Below are 23549 nucleotides of genomic sequence, written 5' to 3' on the forward strand. Positions count from 1 at the left end.
GGCCAAGTCAGCACCTCAGAGCCTTCTGCACTCTCGTTTGGACAGGGATACGGACACCTCCTCCTAGCTACCGGCCTGCCTTCCTCCACCACCTGCCCGCTGATAAAAACGGATTTCTGCAAGCGCAAAGGCAAAGACTGCCCATAAAAGCGACCTGCCTGTTGAACCGGGCGGCAGCACTCAGCAAGGTGTCAACGTTGGCGGCTTCCCTGGCCTGGCCTGAACAAACCACACTTTGGACAATCTTTTGCTATAGGCCCTACGCTTCCACTTGAAGTGTAAATTAAAAGCAAAGGCTCCGTACAGACCAAGTCATTTAGAGGGTGCGGGATTTCATTCTGGAACATGCTTTTTTGCTCACAATTCTCCAATATTATTCTTATTAGTACCATAAACATGCACACATGAAAATCCAAGATCATAAAATATTTTTCTCTAAATTTCTTACGTCTCTCTCACTCTCTCTCTTTTTCACCTGAGAACGGCACCTACAGTTTCCTTTAAAAAGCAAAACCAAAGCCAAAAATATATGTCTAATCTCACCAGCTGCTGGTATATCAGGTTCTTCTAGGGATTGTCTAAGATAGATACAACACTGTCCTAACTTAAGACAGATCAGGATGCAAACCAAAACCAAAAGGAAACAACAACAACAAAAAAGAAAAAAAGAAAAAGAGACCAACCAAGAAAAGCAAATTGGACTAGCTCAGCGCTTTAGTACAAATTTGGCACTTGCTCAAAGACTCAGTATGGTGTGCAACTGATGAAGAGAAGTCCTCTCTTGAAAGGAAATAATTGCTTGTTGGGGTTAACAGAAACAGACTCCCCGCTTCCTTCCTTGCCAGGCATGCGCACACACACTCACACTCACACTTCTGACCCAGATTTGCCAGGGAGGAGGAGGAGTAGGAGGAGGAAGAGGAGGAAGAGACAGAGGGGGTAGAAGGATTTTATCTTTTTTTTTTCTTTCCTGTCAGGTGCATTACCAAAAAAAAAAAAAAATTATTTCTCTTTAAACTGTAGCACAAAACAACAAAACACATTCACAAGCCACTTGTTGGCACTGTGTACCTGAGTGAGAATTTCTAGAACATTGTAGAACAAACAGCCATAAAGTTTATTTGAAAAAAAAATAATAATAATAAAAGGTCGACGGGTAAGACTTCAGTGCTTGGGTATAGCAGCTGAATTACTGGCATTATTTTACCCATAGCTTATTTCATTCTGCTGTTGTTGTCGTCGTTGTCTTTGTTTCCTTTCTTCTGAGCCTTTTTTTTTTCCCGATGCAGGCTGATGTCTATTAGTCAGCTGATGTCCCAACTAGTTAAGACTAACAGTTAAAGTAACAGTCAGTGTATGAGAAAGTTAATGTGCTTGGCCACTGGCAAGGATAAGCCAGACGGGGCTTTGTTTATTTATTTTTTCTTTTCTCCTTGGAGTCCTGCAGGTCGCGCGAGGGCTGGACCCTGATCAGTTGGCTTGCCCCGCGATGTGATTTTCACTGTCACTGCCATAGTCCACATCGGGGTCATCCTCTTCCTCGTCGTACTCGTCATAGATTTCTCCGTTGACGTCCTCGGTCTGCATCTCCTCCTTGATGTGCGGCTCCTCGCCTTTGATGCCGTAAGTGCTCTGGATGACGGGCATGCCGGGCTCCGGGCTGCTGGAGACGCTCGAGTGCTCCGAGGGCAGGTGTGGGGAAGGCATTCCGGCCATGGCGATGGCGCCCGGGTACACTACGCCCGCCGTGGCAATGGGAATCTGTGCTTGTTGCCTGCCGGGGAAGAGGAGGAGAAGGCTGTCTCAATATGGGAAGGAGCAAAGGAGTGGGGAAGGCCTCGCACGTGCGCAGCGCGCGCTTCTCGGCTGCGCAGGAGGAGTCCCTGGATGGCGGCATGAGATAGGCACTCCAGCCTCGCCAGCGGGCTCTCCTGCAGCAAACAGCAAGCCCAAACCAACCTCGCTGATAAAGAAACTCTGCAAACATCTGTGCATCTGCCCCCGAACCACGCGGCTGCAGCTCACCTACCGGTGACGCAAACTTCTCTGCTGGGTAAACTCTCCATCCCCTGAGCTGCCAGCTGGAGATAAACACCCTCCCCACTGCGCTCCAACTCAACAAACCTTCCTCTGAAATAATCCCAAGCTGCTGGCAGGGCTAGAAACAAAAGTGACACGCTGCCAGGGGGAGAGAGGAGTGGTGGGCCAGGCACTTTGCACGGGAATGGGAAGGTGCTGCAGGAAAGGACCTGCGGATCAGCAGAAGGCAAAGCTGCCCCCCTCGTTCAGAAACCCGGCAATTGCTAGAGAGAGGAACGGGGGGATTTGGGGTGTAACAGGGGTTTACAGGATGATCTCCGGGGGCCTCCCACCGGATGGTGACCATGGCACTTGTGAAAAGCAGAACTTTTCAAGGAGGGGGGATAAAACTGGGAAAAGCCAGATTTAAAATGGGAGCTTGCGTTATTTAAAAATAAATAAAAAGCAAGCAAGCAACATGAGCATTTGAGCAAATCCTCTATAGGATGCCTTTATGTAGCGCCTAAGCCTTGGAAACCTGTCTGCGGCAATGAAAGGAGAATTATGCCAGGCCATAGAAATTCCTTTTGCACCAAGAACACTAGCTGCGTTAGAGCAGTGTTTGTTTCCCTGAGAAGCTTCAGGGTCCCAACAAGCCTAGGGGTTTAAAATTCATGCTCCTTTTGTTTCCTTGCTGCATGAAGTAATTCCATTGCAGTAATACTCTTCGGTACATGCTGCACATTGTAATGTCATCAGCAGTGTGTCCATCTGCACTGAAAAGCCTTGCCACAGGAGACAGGACAGAGTCTCTGGAGATGAACATACTTAATTAAGAATGAAACCCTCCCCTGTTCCCCTGCCTGGCTGTGCCCGGGCTATACAGTAAGCCCTGCACACTGCAGTGATCCTCAAAGACTTCTAACTGCCAAAGAGCTTTACATTTGTTTGCAATTGCCGGCTGTATTTTCAGATACTTCCTGCCTGCCGTCCTCTGCACCCACCATCTCAGCTGAAGATGCAGTCCTTAAAGCGGGCCCATGATCTGATCTGCATTTTTGCCTTACTTCAGTGGGAGCGATCTGTTTTCAGGAGTCAGCATTTCTGTAACTAGGATTCAGCACACTTAAATTGCCTTTAATATTTAACAATAGGAATACTGCGGCACTTAAATGGAACATTTCAGAGTGCTTTTCAAACATTCAATAATTTAAGAACGGTATTTTTCCATGCCCATAGCATGTCCACCCCAAAGAGTCTCAAAGCAGTTCCCAGACACTGGAATATTAGGGTTCAGAGTGGTCTAGTGAGGTGAGCTTACAGTAACACCACTAAAGATAAGGATGCTAAGACAGAGAAGTGTAAAGCAAAAGAATTTCCAAAAATTCCCAGTCCTTCCCCCTGTGATGCTTTCACACAGGTTTTTAGTATGTCTCAGCAGCTGGCTTAGTGCGAGCTCTTGAAAGCCCAATCTCCTATTTTGGTGCTCGAGTGGGGGTTGGATTTTTTGTTGAGAAGTTTAGCCTTGAATGACCTGTGCAGGGTGAAGCAGCAGATGGGGAACTAAAACCAGGAATGAAACTACAGGGCTGGGACTCCCGGCATCAGCGACCCCACTGCAGTCATTGCCCAATTTGTCAGTAACTTCTAAGAAGATTTCACCCCAGGTTTTGTGCTCTAACATCCCCATGTAAATTATGCCCAGAAATGTCTTGATTTCAATGTCAGCCTTGCTTGGAAAGCTTAATAATACCCAGAGTGTTACAAGGTTAATTTTTTTCCCATGATGAAGCATGCATGTTAACAAGATAAGCAGTGTTTTGGGGGCTCTGTTGCCACCTATTCTTTTTCCAGAAGGCCCCCTCCTCTTTTTTTAATCTCTTGATGCCAAATGTTGGCTGACTTCCCTGTGTTTGTTTCAGTGCTTACCATTGGGATCACTGGACCTGCCAGCGCCACAGGGTTAAGCAGCTCAAATTTCTCTGCTGAGCTGCTTATTATAACAATGCACATTGTAGCTGTTTAAAACACAGTCTGATGACACTTAGCAGTTGCTGGACAGATATTCTCTCCTTTATTACTACTTCCAGCCCTTAACTAGAGAGACGTGATACTCAGCTCAGTTAATATTAAAGGGATTCCCACTTCAGCCTGAGCCGAAACAGAAAATTCCATCTTTTCTGGGGCTGGCTTTGCTGCCATTCTGCTTTTTTTTTATTTTTTTAAGGTCAGTGAATAGCTTTTAATTTTCTGGAATGAATACAAAAGTACTGTAGGACAGTTGATTATTTCTGATTCTTTTGACCTGCAGTAACCAAAACCAAGGGCTATCTGCAGAAGGAAACTACATGTGCTTTTTCTAGGCAGATTTTAATCTGATTAAATAAAGCTCATCTATTAGCTGTTTATCTGAGCAGCCGTCTTGAAATCTGCACTCAGCACAAAGCGTTTAACTTACCGCATTGGAAGACACTCCCTGGCATGACTAGTGCATCGCGATGAACATCAGGAGACAACTTCCTGCCTGATGCGAGCTAACTGAGCCAAACTCATATTCCAGCTTAAGTTCAACTTGTTCAGCAGTCTTTTTGCGGACTACTTGCCACAGACTGAACTGAATACAAGTATTTCTGGCTTTTGGATTGACAGGCACTACCATAGATCCATTTGGACATGCCCTCTGAGGCTCTATCATAAATAATATTTATAAGACCTTATCAGAAGACTTACATTTCGCTAGAAATACTTTTTTCCCCCCATGGGAAAAAATAAATGAGAAAGCGAGGAGGGTGGTTGAAGCTGTAAGATGGGTAAATAGCATAACCAACAAAAAAATCCCAAACCTTCTCCTGGAACGCAGTGCTTTAAAGCACAGGCTTTGTATTCCATTAGCAAGATATAATGCTCTTGCCACTAAAACACAACATTCAAGCGAGTGAATTACAAATTCTCCCCAAGAAGAACAATATTTGCCAAAATTAGCAAATTAGTAGTTTTTAAAGGTCCCATACCCGACATTGAAGTACTGCCTCATCTCCTGGCGTCTGTTGCGCATGATAGCCTTGTACTCGCCAATGCGCAATTTCTTGCCATCTACAAGGCAGGTACGCTTCGGCCTTGGCTTGTATTTGTAGTCTGGGTATTTCTCCAGGTGCTGTTTGCTGAGTCGTGCCTGTTCCTCATAGTATGGCTGCTTCTCTAGGTTTGTCATAGCTTTCCAGCGAGATCCTGCCACACGCACAAAAAGAAAAGGACAAGAAATGAGATCCTACTCTTCTGCAAGCACTGAAAGAAGGAGAAACAAGTAGGTCAGTCTGAACAAGATACCTACGGTCACATCGCTTGGGGCTGTTGATCTGTCAGAGTTTTTAGACAAGGGTCAGGTCTTGTTTATACTTGGCTGGCAAACCTCCTGGGTACGGCCATGTGGCGCAGAAAGATGATATTGGAAGCTCTGAGTAGTTTATTGACACTTACCTATAGCATGATGTCTTCCAGGTGAGAAATAAAGTCAGTGAGCAATCCTTGGCACTTCTTAGAAAACTAGGTAACATATTTTAGTGGACTGGCCAAAGACCCATGAGATGCACAAGGCCTGCTCTGCTAAGTCTCCCTACACTTTGCTTTGGCCACGGATTTGTTCCAGAGCTCCTTTGGGCTGTGACCTAATCACTGCACTCCACCAAGGCTGGATTAAGGCATAAACTCTGCTCATATCTACAGCTTCATCTTTCCTGACAAATAAAGTATCCTTCTGGCTGCCACGTTTCTGAAAAGCAGAATATGACCTGATCATAAACGCTCTGCTGCTGGGTACACAAGCCTGCAAAGACGCCGAAGCAATGCGTCCAACAGCTATAAACTATCCCATATGTCTCAGTGGGGTGTTAACTCCAAGCCCCAGCCCTGATGAACGAGGCCAGCTCCAGCCTAACAAAGCATCCAGTATGTCTCGTGCAGGGAAAAGCACCGGGATACCGGCACACCTCTCCATGGGGCTGCACTGTGGCTCGATCGCTGCCGGCCTGCTCGCCGGCACGCTGCCTGCGTTAACGCGGCCGTGTGAGCTAGCGAAATAACGAAGACTTTATATACACATTTAAATAAACCTCCTGAAATTTATAAACTAATATTGCTTAAAGGACATACTGTGGCGGCAGGGAGTGAAATTTCTTGAGCCAGTTATCCTATCTTATTTTTCCATGAACTACAGAAGAGCTTCAGGATAAGATACATTTCAAATAATAAGGACGGTCCAAGTGCAAAAGAAAAACTTGATTGGAAAATTGTCTGTTTTCCAGTGTGAAAAGAGTTTGAATAATTTCTCAATTTAATGGGTTCATAATGTCATATGTCATACTTGACTTTCTCTTTTTTTTTTTTTTTTTGGTTACTCATACTGTACTTAGCTCATGCCATTAGTCAGTCTGGTCTTAGCTCACTCTGCCCCCAGGACTTAATAGAGACGGACAGTTACCCCTTCCTGGGGAAGCCAATAGCTAGTTGTTTATTTCTTAAAAAAGGCCCTTTCTGATTATTGATATCATTTATTTCCAGTGCTTCTTGAAGCTTTATTCCAAGCAATAGTTTGAGCTTCTGAGATGAAAAGCTAGCAGGCTCGTACTGAATAGAGCCCTAGCCTCGCACCGAACTGATCTGAAAGACTTTATGCTGAAGAGGAACAAGGGACATCCCTTTCTTTGTGAACATTACAGGGAACCAAACAGGCACTTCTTCAGGTCATGCTTGCAACACAGAGCATGCAGAGACCCTTCATCAGGCCTGCAATGGGAAAGATTTTATCCATACTAGCTTAGGTACAACACCATGTTCATGTGAGTATACTGTTTCTATGCTTGCACTATGATTCTTGCATAGCACTTTATGTGGCCCATAGACTTCATAGCCAGTCTGGTGCTGCCACAGGCACCGCTAACATGGCACTGCTTAATATAGAGCAGCAAAGCCACTGAGTTCACAGTCCTACTCAGCAGCTTTGTCCTCTGCAGAGAAATTATTCCCCCTTTTTTTTTTTTTTTTGGCAAGGGAAATGACTAGAAAAAGTGACACCGACTTTCCACATGTGGCACCTCCTGGACTTTGGGCTAAATGACATAGGGATAAACATGCGGGGACTGCCAAAACACTGGACACCTCCTAATGTTGGTTTAGTGAATAAGATGGAAACAGATAGGGCCCACGCTGAGTGATGGTAAGAATTCAGGGTAAAGCTTATGCAGCTCATATGGGAAGATGCCCATATGCAGGTCTACTTTCAGATTCTACCTCTCAGCCACTGGCAAATTGGCTTTTTAGCCTACAAAAAAAAATGTTAGAAGTTTGTCTAAGTAGAGTCCTCTAACCACAAACATGCTGTCGTTCTGGTGCCTTAAAGAAACAGCTCCAGCCCCTTTTCCTGCTAATGAAACAGTACTGATTTATGAACAAAAAAGTTGAAAGGCTCACTGACTTTAAGCAGTTATAGTTTCTTTACGTACTGCAAGAAGCCCTGCAAAGCAGGAAATGAGTAATAGAGAGATATATTTTCAGATGGATAGATAGAAAGACAGAAATTCAAATCAGCGTTTCAGAATTTTTGGGTTAATAATCTACCCCAGCCCAATTCATTTGTCCCTGTGCCACAGCCAGATCTGGACAGGCACAGCCCTATCCCTATCCCATGTGAAAGAGTCAGTAATAGCAGGTGAAGTTAACCACATATGTAAGTCTTTCCAGTATGAAAACTGAAATTTTAATGCATGGTATTTGTACGTGCAGTTACACATATAATATTTATAAATAAATGTCACTCATTGTGTTTTCCCTTGCTAAGTCACAAACTCAATACAACAAAAATCCTGGCAATCTCACCTCTCTGCCTGGCAAATTTTTAATAGCTGCCTCCTGCAGTGATGCCTCCTATTACTATGACTTTATTGTTTTTACAAAATATACAAAATATAATTTACTAGTATGTTTTGAAGTGGCATAAATAATTAAACAAAGTATGCTGTCAAAGGCAATTTTGAAAAAGGGCACACTTTGTGATGATAAACCCTTGATTTTTTCATTTTGCTGTTTTCACTTATTTCCTTACTAATATTCAAAACCCAGCCAGAATCCTGATCCTTGATTTTCAACCACGGACAAGCTAAGGCATCCATGCAGGTTCGGCATCTGATTGCACAGGTATGAAGGGGTATCATCAATCAACATACCAAAACGGGTTAAAAATACCTTGTGCTTGAACAAAATGTATTTGTGACAGCTTTATCTGCAGGGTAGGATATGTTTATAAATACACACATACATAGGTATGGATGTCTATGTACCTTGCTAAGCCCAGGCCCAAAAAGGGATGTGATGCAAGAGTCTTGTTTTTTTTTTTTTTTTTTTTTCTTTTTCTTTAGGGGAAGATTTACACCTTCTGAGTGCTTTCTGCTTACCATCTGTGTGTTAAAGCTTTGAGGGGGTCAAACATGCAAGGCTTATCTCCTCGACTAAGAAGGCAAGCACCAGTTCCCTTCCATATGCACCTCCATAAAGCTGGGCAGAGCTCACACAAACCTCCCTGACGTGGTAGCCGAAGCACTCGGAAAAAGATCGGAAAAACCCGATACAACCGTGAGAGTCGACAACACCAAGAGCAGCTCTTTGCCCCAGAACGAGCGAGGGCAGCTATTGCTGTGCCCCAAGGAGCTTTATATGAAGCCTGAGAGGAGCTGCAGAGGAGCAGCCACCTGCAGATGCAGGTGACAGCACACGACCAGCACCTACACGAGCTGCACGGCTAGGCGAGCTTAGGAGCTCTGCCTACAGTTCCTTTTAAGCCACATTTCTGTGATAAGACCTTGCAGCTGTTTACAATATTGCCTGACTTTTACTAACTTTTAGTCTGTTAGGCTGACTTTTTTTTTAAACTGAGAGCCTGCATCGGGCTGATTTTGTGTTTAAAAATACACACAAACACACATGCATATAATGTATGTGTATATGCATATATTCACACGCACATAAATATCTTCAAGAGAGTTTTAGAAGGTAACACATAGCTTTGTCTTTTCCTAATCTTCTTATGTATATTTTTCCTGAAATAAATCATTTACAAAACTATCTAAACAATGCATTATTAAATTGAAAGGGTCCAGCAGACCCTCTTTAGCACTTTTTTTTAACAATTTACTAAAAAAAAAACCATCATCCACAAGTTTAAGTTGCAATGAACAGATGGATGACAAACGTATGCACAGATGAATTTAGTGACAAATCCATGTATCTAATTTTTATGCTCCAAACATAATACCACAGTGTCAAACATAATCCCTAGAGAATTCTAATGCTGGGAAGGGCATCTCCTTTCATTTTACTATAAAAATGACCCTTAATCAGTGACAACTTCATTTAAGCTACTCTCCATGACAATGAGCTCTCTGACCTCAATGTGCATGAGTGCTGCTTCAAAGAAAAAACAGAAAAAAAAGTAAGGAAATACTGCGGAGGTCTGATAAAAAGCCCCTAATACCTGTCTGAGCTGTAAGTTTCTAGTTGCTCACCCTATGCCAGTTAACAGGGAGCTCCCTGCTGACTTCAAAAGATTGGCCTTTTGCAATTGAGGGAAGACCTTTCTAATGTTTCTGTCAAGAACGAAGACATGAGGGCACCCCTCTCTATTGCAGAGGAGGAGTAAAAAAATTAAATGTGGTGCTGGAATGAAATAGAAACATCATATCTAACTGCTTTCAAACCTTGCTTTTCCCCATATCTGGCAGCAAGGCAGTAAAGAGTTTGGAGTCAGCTATACTGTCTGTCACCTCAACAGGATCTGTAATGAATTTGCACATTTTACTCCAACTACTGTATATCTAATCAGAAAAAGATGTCCCCATATCTCCCTGATCGAGCGCCAAATAGTAAAAGGTGATTCCTTATGTTAACAATTTCAGCAGAATGGCTTATTAAAACCAGATTTTAGGGTATTATAAAATGCTTAGAAGCCCTTTAAAATGTCAACCAGGATCCCCAGAGACTGCGTAAAATGTCAGCCCAGCTCAAGCGCCTGTTTTAAGCAGAATGAATTAGCAGCGTGCTGTCGGAGGTTGTTATCCAAAACAATCAGTTAAGAGGGAAAACATCAAGCTCTCTTTGTACTTTCTATATGAAAAGGGCCATTCAGAGTGATCTTGTAGATTTCTGAAGCTGATTATTTAAGAACAGGCTTAATCAGCCCGTCTCTCAATTTAGCAACAGACCAAAACTATTACTGCCCTGTCCTCAGTCTAATCACATCATACACCTGTAACCAGTATAATCCCTTTCAACCAGTATAAGGTTATTTTACCATCACCATAACCAATTTAGCTGTCTAATCCTGTTCCTATAACTAATCTAATCATCTCATACCACCCTTTTAATCATGGGTTAATATCATCACATCTGCCATCCGCAGCCATTACATTCTGCCTCTCAGACCAATTTAATCTCATTGCTACTTGCCCCCTGCTAACTTGTCATAATGCCACTCTAATCAAACTAAACCTCAAGCCTCTGACTGGACTAAACTCAGAATATTTACCAGTCTTGTAACCAGTTAATGCTGCCATTATCACCAGTCCACAGCTCTCCAGTTGTCTGCACAGCAGATCTGTAGGCCAAGTTAACGTGTCTCCTGCTTAAACCTTTGCTCATGGCCTGATGAATGCCTATGGTCTGTAGCACAGTCTTGAACAGCAAACATGCAATATCTCAGATTTGGTCACAGGTTTTGTGTTTTTGTTTGTTTTTGTATTTTTTTCTTGCCAGAAGGGCAATTCATTGCCCATAGTAATCCTCACTTATTCACCTTCTATATTGTTCAGCATGTTGTAAAGGAATAACTTAGGACAGAATGTGTTCCTGGGAATTAGAGTAAGTAGTGAAAAGTTGGAGGTCTACTGCATATAAATTAGCAGATGATATTCATGACAAGTATATATAGCTTGTGATGTGCAGAGTAGAGAATATGGAAATTAGTTCTGATGTTTCTATTCTGATTTCAGGAGTCTTTTCAGAATATTCAGAAAAAAAAAGCAGCTTCTGATAGAGATCATGTACTAAAAGGAAAATTGTTATAACCAGAACATAGTAAAATAATTCTAAACCATCAGGTGTATAAAATAACACAGATGTATTTTAGGATCCTTCCCCTATGGCCACTGGTTTGAACAGAAAGTATTACGGTATAAAGTAAATACTGTGGCAAGCTACCACATATAATCTAATTATACAAAATACGTGGGCAAATATGTCATTTTCTGTCTGTTGAGCAGCCTAATGATATGGACTGGTTTGATCTATTCAGTTAACATTTTCACACCAAAACCACCATCACACTCTGAGTAACTACAAAGACACAAGAGCACTTTAGGTTAATGCTACTGGGCAGCACGGTGGAAGCCTGTATTGCTGCTGTCCTTGATGCAGTCACTAAGTAGCTAAGCAGATGACCTAGAGACATTAATTCTGTTTGATGCCAGGTGCTTGGTTCTTTTCAAACATAAGCGCCAAGTTCTGATAGAGAAAGAATAGCACTCTGCGATTCTTACCTAGTATCTTGCTGATATTGGAGTTGTGCATGTCAGGGAAGGCTTGAAGGATCTTCCTCCGTTCGTCTTTAGCCCACACCATGAATGCATTCATTGGACGCTTGATGTGGGGCTCGTTGCTACCACGCCCTCTGGATTCCCGGTAAATTCGAGATTCTGAAACTCCTGCACTTCCTGAAAAGAGAGGGAAAATCATGACCCATCTGTGTTTCAGTCTACTGCCATCGGTAATCTACACTGGGTGAAGTGCCTTTGGTGAATCAGTGTTCACTGTAAGTTAATGGTGTTTCTTCTTTTACTTGAAGTAGAGGGTAAACACGTTATATTGTATATTATCTCTAATATTTAGCTACTCTATTAATTCAGTATCACATGGTATAAACAGACTTGATGAAGAATCCCAATTGCGTTTTAACACAAAGCATTAAACAGTTTTTCTAAAACATCTTTTACTACCTCATAACCTAAAATCAGCTCTCATCAATGTAGATTTTCTTCCCTTCCTCTTGGCCATACTATGTTACTTATTTTCTGTTCTTTTTTTTTTAATGCAAATAGTGTTATACAGTTACATTAGGTGTTTCTTCTTAAGCAAGTCTTTAACTAGCAAATAAGCATGTATGCATCTACTTATTCTTGTGCTTGCACCTCCACAACAGCTCAAGAAATGGCAGAGAAAGAAAGAAGCATTAGCTTTGTTTCATCAAATCCAAACAGGTTCCCATGGATGTACCATGTGCCTCATCCAGGCACCATCAGCTCTATAATTTGTGGATTCTCTGCAATCTCATTTATCCTACATCTATTTGCCTCCTTTATTCCCTTTTGCCATCAGAAATGCATTCTTGGCCCAGCCTTGACAAATGGAGCACACAAGAGAGAAGGCTAAACAACACCTGCAGACTTAAAGTACCACATGATGAATCATTTTTCCTGCCTTGTTTCAAAGCTGCTTACTGCTTCTCCCTCTTTCCCCCCACACACCTCCAGAACACTTGGATTCTCCCCCAGAGTCTGATGATATGTGCACACAAAACTGGAAATAAGGGTAAGCCGTTTGTACTGACCGTCAGAATCTCCACTCATGTTGAAATCCATCATTGCGTGGCTAAACTTCCCGTCTTCACTCTGTTTTACTGCCAGTTGCTGAGTCAGGGTCTCCAGTGTTGTTTTGTCCTACGCGGGGAAGATGACAGGATTTTATATGGAAAATCATTAAGTATTGCAACCACAAAGTTCATAGGTAATTGAGAAGGTTGACAGGGAAGATGGATAACAATTAATTCAGAACAGTTTACTGAGCCAGGTACTTACTTAAGAACACGCCACTGTTTTTTTTTCTGGAATGGATAGAGTTGCGTACTCTATGATGCCCTTTTAAAAATGTGCTTATTAGCTAGCCATGAGCAACCGTCAGTGTTGAAAAAATTGGTTTAGTTAAGCATGATAGAACTGGATTCACATCTGAAGAATACTTCAACTCTCTGCATCCCTGAGTCTGTAGAGCTGGCCTGGAAATTTAGATGATACATGCTCTTTTGCAACATATTTATTGTTCTACTATTTTCAGACCAAAATCGAAAGTGCAAAGACACAGGCAATTTGCAGGCCAAAAAAAAAAAAAAAAAAAAAAAAACTCTTTTTGAACCAGACCTCGGGAAAGGGTCAACGTGAATGAAGCACAAGATCTGTGCAGAGGTTGGTGTTCTTGCCCAGCCCTCCTAACACCTCGTCCGTCACTCATGTACTGAGAACTATCTGTGAACCCTGGATTGCAACAGGATAGTGAGCGCTGCCAATTAATCTGTCAGGCTGCAGGGGTGTCGAAAGACATTGCCAGAACAACATGCCAGGGCAATTAATTCCAGTGTTCTCCTCAAAACACCTCCCTTCCTTCTGAACTGTTTAACTTCACAAACACAAAGGTGTTCCATTTTCCAACTGTTTGTGTTTGCCCTATGCAGATTGCTCACAAACACTCTATCTTCCTGACAATCATATGTTTAAAAATAAATCTTTCGGGAAAGCAATACTAACATTTCAAAATGTTAGGCACTGTGCCTTTCGCAAAGCTAAGAAAAATGACATGATACTGAATTATCATAAAGTGGCTCCAGTTGAAAAAAATCCTTTTGAGCTTCTTCCTGAAAGAAATACTGCTGTTTTGTTGATCTGTTCCATTCCTGATGACTGTAAAATATCAGCAAGTTAAAAAACTCTCAGATTTCACATGGCAACTACAGACTTTACAGCTATTCTGTGTAGCCTAATACTGTCACTGGGTTGTATTATAGAAGAAAACAGAAAAGGGAACAATATGAACAGTAAAATGCTTCCTGAATGTGATGTCCTGCATCTGCAATTCAAGGAACAGTTCGAATTCATAGAATTCATTTCATGGAGCTTTTCTTGAAAGATTTAGAAATGAGGCCAATCTGTTCAGCTTGGTGCACTCACATACAGTTTAGGGACATCAGGTTAACTTCGTTTTTCTGCACTTTCTTTCTTGCTGTGCTTCAGCTTTGTGCTCCCTGGGCTCTCCCCATAACCACACCGATCACCGCTGAAACGCTGCAGGACACATGATCCTCCAGGTGTTTTCATGGAAATCACACACTCTGGCAGAGTCTGCCGATCACAACCCAGAGGGTTGCTGCAATGTCACCACACAGTGCAGACCCAGAGAGCTTGGAGATGCTGTGGACGAGCACCTGAACTTCTCGGGCATGTAGCTCGCCAGCTGGGTTTAACTTAGCTCTCATTGCCAAAGCAGCCTGTGAGCAGTCTGAAAGTCATGGGTTGACTCCACATCACTCCAAATGGATCTCAGATCATTGCAACATTTTTTTTTCTTAAAAAAAATAATTGCCACTGATTTCACAATGATAAGAGTTCAACATTCTTTAGGTCAGCCGCCATTTAAAAATGCTTTGACTAGCGTAAAATGCAAGAGAATATACTCCTTTGGCTTATGATAGGAAGGAATCTTTTGCAGATTTTTTTTGAATCATGTATAAACCTCTTAGAGAAACAGAGCTGCAAGTGCAAAGGGCACAGGCTTAACAGCTTTTTCTATATGCAGTAAATGCTGCTGCTGAAGGCGGTTCCATTCCGAACCGCATCCCACCACCACGGTCTGACTGAGCCTTGAGGTCAGGGAACGCTCCGGCGGGCTGTCTGCGAGGTAGGCCGGGGGTACGGCTCGTTTATCAGCATTTGACTTAACAAGCTGCAGATGCTCTGCTGCTATCCATCTCAGGAGAAGTTCTGCATTTGGAGGGGCGGTCAGGCTGGTCGGAGCGAGAGGGTGAAGGCATGATGGAAGAGGGGATGCGAGGAGCGTGCTGCGCTCATGGCGCGGAGCTCACGCTCTAGACGCTTGGAACATGAGTGATCAGGGAGTCCCTGCTTTCAACAAGCTGTCAGTTGGCCTCCTGCTTCTTAAACACACAGAATTATAAAATAATTCAGGCAATAACTATTGGGACTAGGCAGTGAGACTATAAGGCAGAAGGTTAAAAATTTCTGCGGGATGTTGCCCTTGAAACAGAGGATGCCAAAGCAGCCTGCTTTACTTTTCTGTGTAAATTCAGGCTCAGAGAAGAGTAAGGCCTGCTCTCTCCCAAAGCTTTCCTGTAACGGTATTAGAGAAACAGAAACACAGCAGAGACACTCATGTGCTATGAGAATGGGAAGGATATAAAAAACAGACTATTTAACTAGTGGCAGTCCTGATTTCCAGTCCTACACTCTTCCGATTAAATACACTGCTGCAGATTTTCCCCCAGCCTTACTTACAGAAATGCTTATAATTACAGAACATTCAAAAGGAAGCAAGCATAAATCAGCAAATAAATAAATAATTCCTGTAGCATTCCTACATTGTGTTTTGCTTAAAGAGAGGAGTTGATGGGTTACAGCATCCCGTTTGATGGAAGCAGCTCTCTCACATCTTTCAGTTTAGGAAGAAAGTATTCATGGAAGCTTCAAAGAAACAAAGGGAAAAACACATTTCCTCCCCGACCCCAAATTGACTTACGACATGCTGACAATGCTAGAGCAGCCTCCTCACACACAACCTATTTAATAACTTCAGACAGATGCACACAATGGGTTCGGGCCTACACAAAAAGAGGATCTATTTGTCCTCATTATCTTAATTTGGTTGCAGATTACACATTCTGCAAACTGTCACCACTCCTTTGTGGTGCAGTAGTGGTGTAAACAGTAGCAAGCTGCAGTATCACCCCGTGATAACAGATGGGCTACATGTATGTTGGGTGCAGCAGCAAACTTCTAATAAAGCAGTTGTTACACAGCATTAGCACTGAGGAAACAGTGGCACATTCCTGCACACTGCGCTGCATCGGGCCTTAAACCTACCTCATCATTACATCAAGCTCTATGTGTGTCTACCAGGCATAGAAAGAAAGGGAGAGTTGAGGTGATGAGATCCAAAAGCTGAGAAGGAAATAAGCAGTATGATAATCCTTTCTCTTTAGCTTTGCCCCACACCCTGAAGCTATCAGTGCTATTCATGACAAGGGCAATGCATGGGTGGCATCAAACACAGCCATGAACCAGTAACACTGGGGCTCTGGGAAGAGCTGGCAAGGCTGGGCAGACCCAGAAAAGAGGTGAAAAGGCTGGCTTGTGAGACAAGCACAGAAAGCAGAGGAAGACGGTAAGGAACACTTCTGCTCTTGCAGACAAGGGAACTCTTGCTGAAGATGAAGTGATTCTCTTTCTTTCAAATTTCTGAATTTTGGATCTGTCCCCAAAAGCCTGAATAGACATCTTAAAACATCCTTCTCCTCTTCAGCCTCCGAGTCTATGAAAAATTCAGGCACAGTTTGAGGCAAGCTGTCCTAATGGTCATTTCTATTAGATGCAGGAGACCGAGATCTCTGTTGTCTGGATAATTTCAAAATCTAACAGGCAAACCAGAGAAGATAGATAGATAATACTGTGGAGCACAATCCTACAGATCCCCATTGTTCAAAGAATAACCAGACAGCTCTCACCAATAGCCACAATGCGATAAGAAATTTCAAAGACTTTACTAATCAAAGAAAGCAACCTGTTGGAGAAGAATGATCTGTAGCAGAGCTGCTAGCAATTTTCTAATTATATTTAAGAGAACAAAGAAAGAAAACACACTCAGAATGTGGCATGTAGCAAATACATACATATATATATGTATATATAAAAAGTATAAATGACTAAGCACTGCAAGTCAGACTCGGTTTTGTGGTCAGCTACAAAAGTTACTTGGCTCTCTGTCATGGATAGCTGTCATAGCTTAACAAAACATTGATCTATAAATGACAAGAACTTGGTTGCAGTCTCTTTCATAGAAGAAACATAAAACAAGAAGAGTCAAAACATATGTAGAACAACCTCATAATCTTTGCCAGAACTCCTCCCACTACTGTACAAATGTGAATCAAAACCTTGGAAGGCTTGAGAAATAGGGACACTTGGATGTATTTCTTGGATCCCTTTTCCCCCCTGCTGCCCCTGCCATGCGTGGGACCTTGGTACCAGGGCTCAGTAGGTACCTCAGAATGGGGACGTGCCTCCATGCCTGAAGGACTCCGTAATTCCTTCCGAGCACTGGGAATGCTGGGCATATGGCAATGGGTCCTTCCTCCCCCTCTTTGAGACATCCTCTTGGCTGGGCTATCTGGCAAACACTGACAGCGCTCTGAACTCAGTTAGAATTACATTTTGGCAAGAGCTTTTTTTCCGATTGCATAATTCAAGGTTAGCAGTTTTAATGAAGCTGTCCACTCTTCACTTTTCTACTCCCCTACCCCTACCCCCATCACCTCGATGCAAATACTTTTCATCTAAGTTTCATGCCCACAAAGATACAGCCAGCCTAGAATAGCAAAGTGGAAGTGTTTTTATGGTGTCCCTTCTTTTCCCCTGCAAGATCAGTTTATCCAGGTATTTACCATTCTGTTCTGTGGGAGGAATTCATGTCTAGCATCTAAAAAGTGTTTTCATGAAGACTGAGTTCTGAGAAGGCAGTTTTTATCTCATACTGTTGAGCAGGGCTTGTGGCACCATCTCATGTGCTTTGCAGTGCTGAGTCAGAAGGCTTCTCTCAGCGAGTGCCAACAAACAGCAAGAGCTCAGACACGTAACTTGGTCAACGGGAACAAAAAGTAAAGTTCGAGGCAAATGAGCTGCTGGAGCAGGATCCTGCAATGAAAGTTCACTTCTGTTTACTACAGAAATCACGTCTTTACTTATCAGACACACTAATCAGCGGTGCCAGTTACTAACCATTCGACATGATATTTTTCGTAGCTTATGAAAAAGGTGAAGACTCTTTTATCCTACATCTGATTTGAGATGACTTTTTTTTCTTTGAGAAGACTTTTTAAAACTAATCTTTCTGTGAAATTCTTCAGCCTCTGGCAACATTAAACATCTCAGGAGCCTGTGTTACGAAGTTTTCTCCCTCCACATGCTTTCAAAACGCAGAACACGATGTAGGTTGGCATTATACATGACAGAAGCTGGAAGAACTTGCGGGAGCCTCTGGCAATATCGACACCTGTGCCCAGAAGTTTGTCCACAATCAGTTATTTGCAAGCCAGGCTCTAATCCTCTACATTAATGCCATGGCCCTTCAAAGTATATGCTGTGAATGCTGTTTATGTTACAGCCCAGATCATGGCAAAGCTATAATTGCCATAAGAGAAATTTTGGGAAGAATGTTCTATTTGGTTATAGGCTTTTATGCATAGCAGATCCTACCATCTAAGTGCTTTTCATCATGAATACATATATATATAATTTCACACAGAAAAGCAGTTTTAATACTCTTGTTTACTGGATGGGAAACTGAGGCCCAGATTACATGACTAGCCAGAGGTCCTATCTTACAATATTTTTAGGAACTAAAATTAGCACTCCTGAATCTCCTCTCAAAAGCAGAGCCTCAAGCTCATCACTTCTTCATGATCGTGGAACTGGTATTCTTGTTAAGGACCCATGTTACCAGGGAAAGCAAAACCAAATAAAAATAAGAGCAGTTACAGACCCACCAGTACAGTAGACCTTACTTAAGTAACGCTTGCAGGGCTGTAAAACTCATAAAAAGCACATGCATGAAATGATAAAATAGAGCAAGACTTTCAAATGTTGACTCAGTAATTGTTAAACTCCTTCTGGCTGCACAATTTTATAGTCTTCTACTGTACTAATGAAAAGGGAAGAAACAACAAAGACGGATTTAGCCTTCCAATTATATAAACTCCGTGGACCACCAAAGAAGATGAAAGATTATTTATAATGTCACAGCAATTTATCATTTGGGAGATTTTTTTGTTGTTGTTGCATCAAAGTTGAGCATGAAGAAACAATGCACCCACCACCCCCTCAGCATTTTCAGTCTCGCTTAACTGACATCTCTCTTTTCCGTGGAATAATCCACCCACAGAACCTAAAAGCAGCATTAGAAAAAAGAAAATAAAATAACACCCTTTATTCAGGGCTCTTGCTGATTTGGTGGTACTTGTTTCCAAATGGTTATATTCAGTCTTAACTGAGACTACATCATTCGGTAAAGGATTGTATCTATCTTCTTGGTTTACTGTGTATATTGAAATCCAGGTTGGTTCAACACCAACTGGGAATCATTATATCTGATTTGTAATCTATATGAAATGCTAATAGGGACTCAGTGGAGAGGTGTCCTATCAGCTTTCTAGGGAAAAAAAAAAAAAAAAAAAAAGGATAGGGTTAATAGATCCAGACATTTAACTATTCTCCTCTTAGGAATAGATGGCCAATAACAGTTTTTTTTCTGAAATTTGTATAGTCATTTTTTGCCATACTTTGTGAATATGGGTGCTCAGTTTCTAAGGGTTCTCAAGCCACTAGCTTTCAAAGTACTGAAGGCAAGACAGCACACACTGAAATAAAACCAAGAAAAATCCTTAAAAACTTGGAACACTCAGAGTCAAGTCCCCAAGACTTTTCTTTTTAAAAATATCTAACTCCACCAAAGACTGACTTCCTCAGCAAAGTGTATTACTTGGAAACAAACGGGTGAAATTCAGCATTTCTACAGGAAGTGAAGACACAATCTCCTTTTCTTTGGTTATGAGTTCTGCAAGATAGTGGTTGTCAAGACTTTCAAATGGAAAGATGGGTAGGGCTGGGCTAGTCCATTATTTTAAAGAAGAAATAAAAAGGAAAGCAAAAGTAAAGCTGAACGATGAGCCACTACTTCTTCTCTACAGGAATTTTCACAGTGCTGAAGCATGCACTGACCTCAACCAGATCCAGCTGTAATCCGCTCATCGCAAATAGGCTAAGAGTTACATGACCCAGTTTCTCCTCCAGGCTGCTTTCTGGGCTCACGTGCTCTCTTAACTTTGAACTGTTTGGGAGCTTTGCATGTTAGTTTCTCTAGCTAATTGGGATGAGGCTCCTGACATTGTCCCACCTTCATGACAAGTTTTGAGATCTCGGGACAAAACTTGCCATGCAAACGCAAATGAGGGATTTCAGAGCAAGTCAGGAAGTGCCATGACAGCTGGTCTGTGAGACAGGAAAGGTTAAGCAGGGAAAAGATACAGTAGACCAAAAATGAAACGAGATGAGAATCACAACCCACATAAGACATCCTGGGAAAGATGCTCTGCACACAACATAAAGAAAATGTTGTTTTAAAAAAGCAGGCTCTGTGTTCCTGGCAGTTGTTTACTACCAATGAGTGGCTTAACTGCATGGCAGCATTACCGAGATGCAGATTCTGATGAATCTTCTGCTCATTTTTTCCTTAGAAGATATTAAAACAGTGAACGCTACTGCGCCTTTGCCTACAGTTCTTTCAAGCCTAACAAAGAAGTTCACATGTCATTTTAGGCTATTTCCTAAGAAAATCATATTTTCTTGGTCGCGAAGCAGGATTTAGTTTGTACACTCCCCAGCATGGGCATCGATAGAATTAAAGGTAAAATTCTGTGCCCTCAAAACATGCAAGACATGTTGGGTGTTCAGCTAAATGAGTATTTGCATTCTAGGGCTGGCAGAACACGCAGGCTGGCAGAAGAGTGAGTGGACATGATTCCCATTCCAGTTGCAATAGCTTTGTATCCCCTGACTTTGGGGGGTTCAGTTCCACAGGAGGAGAATCAGGTCTTGCCTCGTAGCGCTGCGGAAGGACGCGGCACTGGTACCCACGCACGTCCCTAACACCCTGTCCTCTTCGGTCGTGTGTTCGTGCAAGAACATAACAGAACCCCAGGAAGAAATTAGCTCTAGCGACTGTAGGGCAAAGCTGAAAACTTAAAAAGCTGAGAAGAAATAAAAAGAATCCCAAATCAATGGTATGACTTGGGGGGAGGAAGGTAATCCATCTTCATTGGGCTTAATATGATGTCCTCTACGGTACAAGCAGCTGCAGTCCTCCCTTATCCACACTAGCCTGCAAATCTTTCCAGTGTTTGTCCTTCGGAGTGAAAGAGTTGCATTCCCATTTGGACTTTGACAGCTGCAAGGATCCAGGGCTCTTCCCTTGCCTGGCTGCGTGCTGCTCTCCTTGACTTCAATGGGAGTTTTATGCACACATCTGTGGGCAGGATTTGTCACTCCCTCTGTGTGTTTAATTTTTTTATTAGCTTACCCTGCCCATGCATCCCCACCATAATGATGTATTAAACACAGACCCACATGCATTCTTACTCGTTCTTTTAAAAATATATCTGGACATTCAGCAGATGATGGTCAATCGGAAGAAAATAAAAACAGAAGTGTTCTAAAAAAAAAGAACTAAAATCCCTGGGGGAATAAAAAACCATCTTCGTTGCAGAGTCTCTCCCTCCCATGCGTAGGCACTTGCTAACTGTGAGTAGTGGCACTGTGACAAAAGTAGCAAAACCAAAAGCAGGCTTTACTAAAAGAAGAAGGGGGAGGGGGAGTCTTCCACTGGCCATCTGTGAAAATAAGGCATGTGGCCATTAAATGCAGAGGCTGTAAATATAAATATACACAAGCTCCACAAAGCAAATGGCAAGGAGGGTAAAAAATAAAAGAAAAAAAAAAGAGAAATGAAAAAAAAGAATAAACTTTAAGCTGAAGCAAATCAAAATGTTTAATGCTTAGTTACCAATGCTGGGCAAAAACAATTTTGATCTTTGCAGCGTGAAACTTGACATGTGTTTTTAATTAAATTTGGAAAAAAACTGCTTCAAGAGAAATTACAATAGATAGAGCAGCTTCATTGAGCAGAGGCCTCCTGTACTTCGAGTGATGCTGCTCAGAGTGCTGATGGGGCTTGGCGAAGGGCTGGCACAGGCAGTGATGGATGGCCCATGACATAATACCTGCTCGCCCTGTTGTCAGCCTTTTGGAAACCTGTCTGCCCTGTGTTGATTGCATTAACACGGGGGACTGCACCCTGCATACAGAATTTCTGCTGGCAGACAGTCTCCATAGGAGAAAATTAAGAAGAGGGCAGGGAAGGGGTAAGAAGTGGACATGCGGTTGTTCAGATAACGTGCTAACGTTCCTGTTGCAGGGTGCTTTAGGTTTTGTACGGGTCTCGTGCTCTATACGCTCCCTGGTCCCCACATCCTATAACCGTTATTCCAAGCAGAAGGATCTCTTTGCCCGGTGTGGGAAGGGAACCAAAGGGTTTCCCTGATCATCTTTCCAGTGTTTTACAAGCCAGGCAGGAATAGAGTGGCCTACAAATTACAGGACAAATTACCTGTCTGCTGAATTTGCAGGGGTAAGTGTGGCGTGTGTGCGTGTAACGTCTGTAGGTACTAGAGTCTTTCCTAGCCAAAAAGCTAAAGTATTCTTCTAGTGAAATACTGTGGAGATTATGGAAACGAATAGGGTTTAGCTTTCAGAAAGTGATTTGGTTTATGATTATGTAAGTACTGCGTATCTCCACTTATTTCCAGGAGGTTCTTCCCCTTTGGGAAGCCCAACTCGCCCCACGTTCTGTTCTACCCAGTTGCAACCCTTGCCACTTATTCACTACAGCTGGACCCACAGAGCGGCAGGGTCTGCAGTGAGCAGTGGGGAAGACTGTTTTCCCAGCTCTTCTCCCTTCTGCCCATCTCTCCTCCAGTTCCTTCCTGACTTTCTATTTCAAATGTAGTCATTTGAGGAGGAAAAAAAAAGGTATGTTTTTTAAAATTCTCCACTGCAGGAGAAACGTAAATCCCATGTGTTAAAACGGCTCCTCTGCTATGCCATTAGTAAAGCGATCTCCAGCTCTCTCCCTAAAAAGGCAGCAGGATCTGCTGGTTTAAGAGTCTTAATGTCCCCCCTCCCCTAGGGGAGCGCAGGGACAGAATTCACTGCAGCTCAGCAGATCACGGCAGTTTCTTAAGGGTTAACTCAGCCAGCCCCATCCATCAGGCAGCCAGCGAGGCATCAGGAAGGAATGATGGATGTAAAATTATTACAGGGCTGCCACCCGATATACTTACTGCCATTTGTAACTAACGCTGGAACTGACACACTTTTTTCATTATTAAACAGCCACATTAAGTCAACATTGGTCACTGTCATTCCACGTTTGGCACTCTGTTAAAGGGAAGAGGGAGAGGTGGGGGCGGCAGCGGCGGGGGGCGACGGGAGGAGAGGCATCCTGAACCTGGCCTGCCAGGAGCACGAGAGGAGTAAAACAGGTTCCTGCTTATGGTGCTGGAATAAATATTCTTACAAATAGCTGTTTAGTTACAGCCCAGCAGACAAGCGCATGTCAGAGCCTTTTAAGAGGACAAGCTCCTAGCAGTAGGAGAGAGAACTTGTATCCTGGCTTTATCTAAAGCACGGGATGTGTTCACACGCACTCCTCCCAGAGCACGCCACGAGCACGGCTGCGCTCGTATGCGTGCGGGAAATGCCTGCGCTGCTGCTTCTCCTCACACAGCCGTGGCAGCTGCTGGCGTCTTCCTCAGCAGGCAC

The 23549-nt window shown here is 42.8% G+C and overlaps 1 protein-coding gene across 11 annotated transcripts in view; it reads right to left on the reverse strand.

Annotated features, from left to right (window-relative positions):
• Positions 1 to 1093: 1093 nt before the first annotated feature.
• SOX5 (SRY-box transcription factor 5) overlaps positions 1094 to 23549 on the reverse strand; it is a 599951-nt gene continuing 577495 nt past the window's right edge. For all 11 annotated transcript variants that reach the window (XM_088528386.1, XM_088528388.1, XM_088528387.1 and 8 more), the window contains 4 exons: positions 12668 to 12776; positions 11601 to 11774; positions 5031 to 5247; positions 1094 to 1774 (listed from right to left, as the gene is read on the reverse strand). In XM_088528386.1, the coding sequence (XP_088384512.1) occupies positions 1471 to 1774; positions 5031 to 5247; positions 11601 to 11774; positions 12668 to 12776 (804 nt within the window). In that variant the 3' untranslated portion in view covers positions 1094 to 1470. The remainder of the gene's footprint in view (positions 1775 to 5030; positions 5248 to 11600; positions 11775 to 12667; positions 12777 to 23549) is intronic.

This window comes from Tinamus guttatus, unplaced genomic scaffold (genome assembly GCF_059628265.1).
Source record: "Tinamus guttatus ecotype Peru unplaced genomic scaffold, ASM5962826v1 Tinamus_guttatus_pri_ptg000308l, whole genome shotgun sequence".
NCBI classification, from domain to species: domain Eukaryota; kingdom Metazoa; phylum Chordata; class Aves; order Tinamiformes; family Tinamidae; genus Tinamus; species Tinamus guttatus.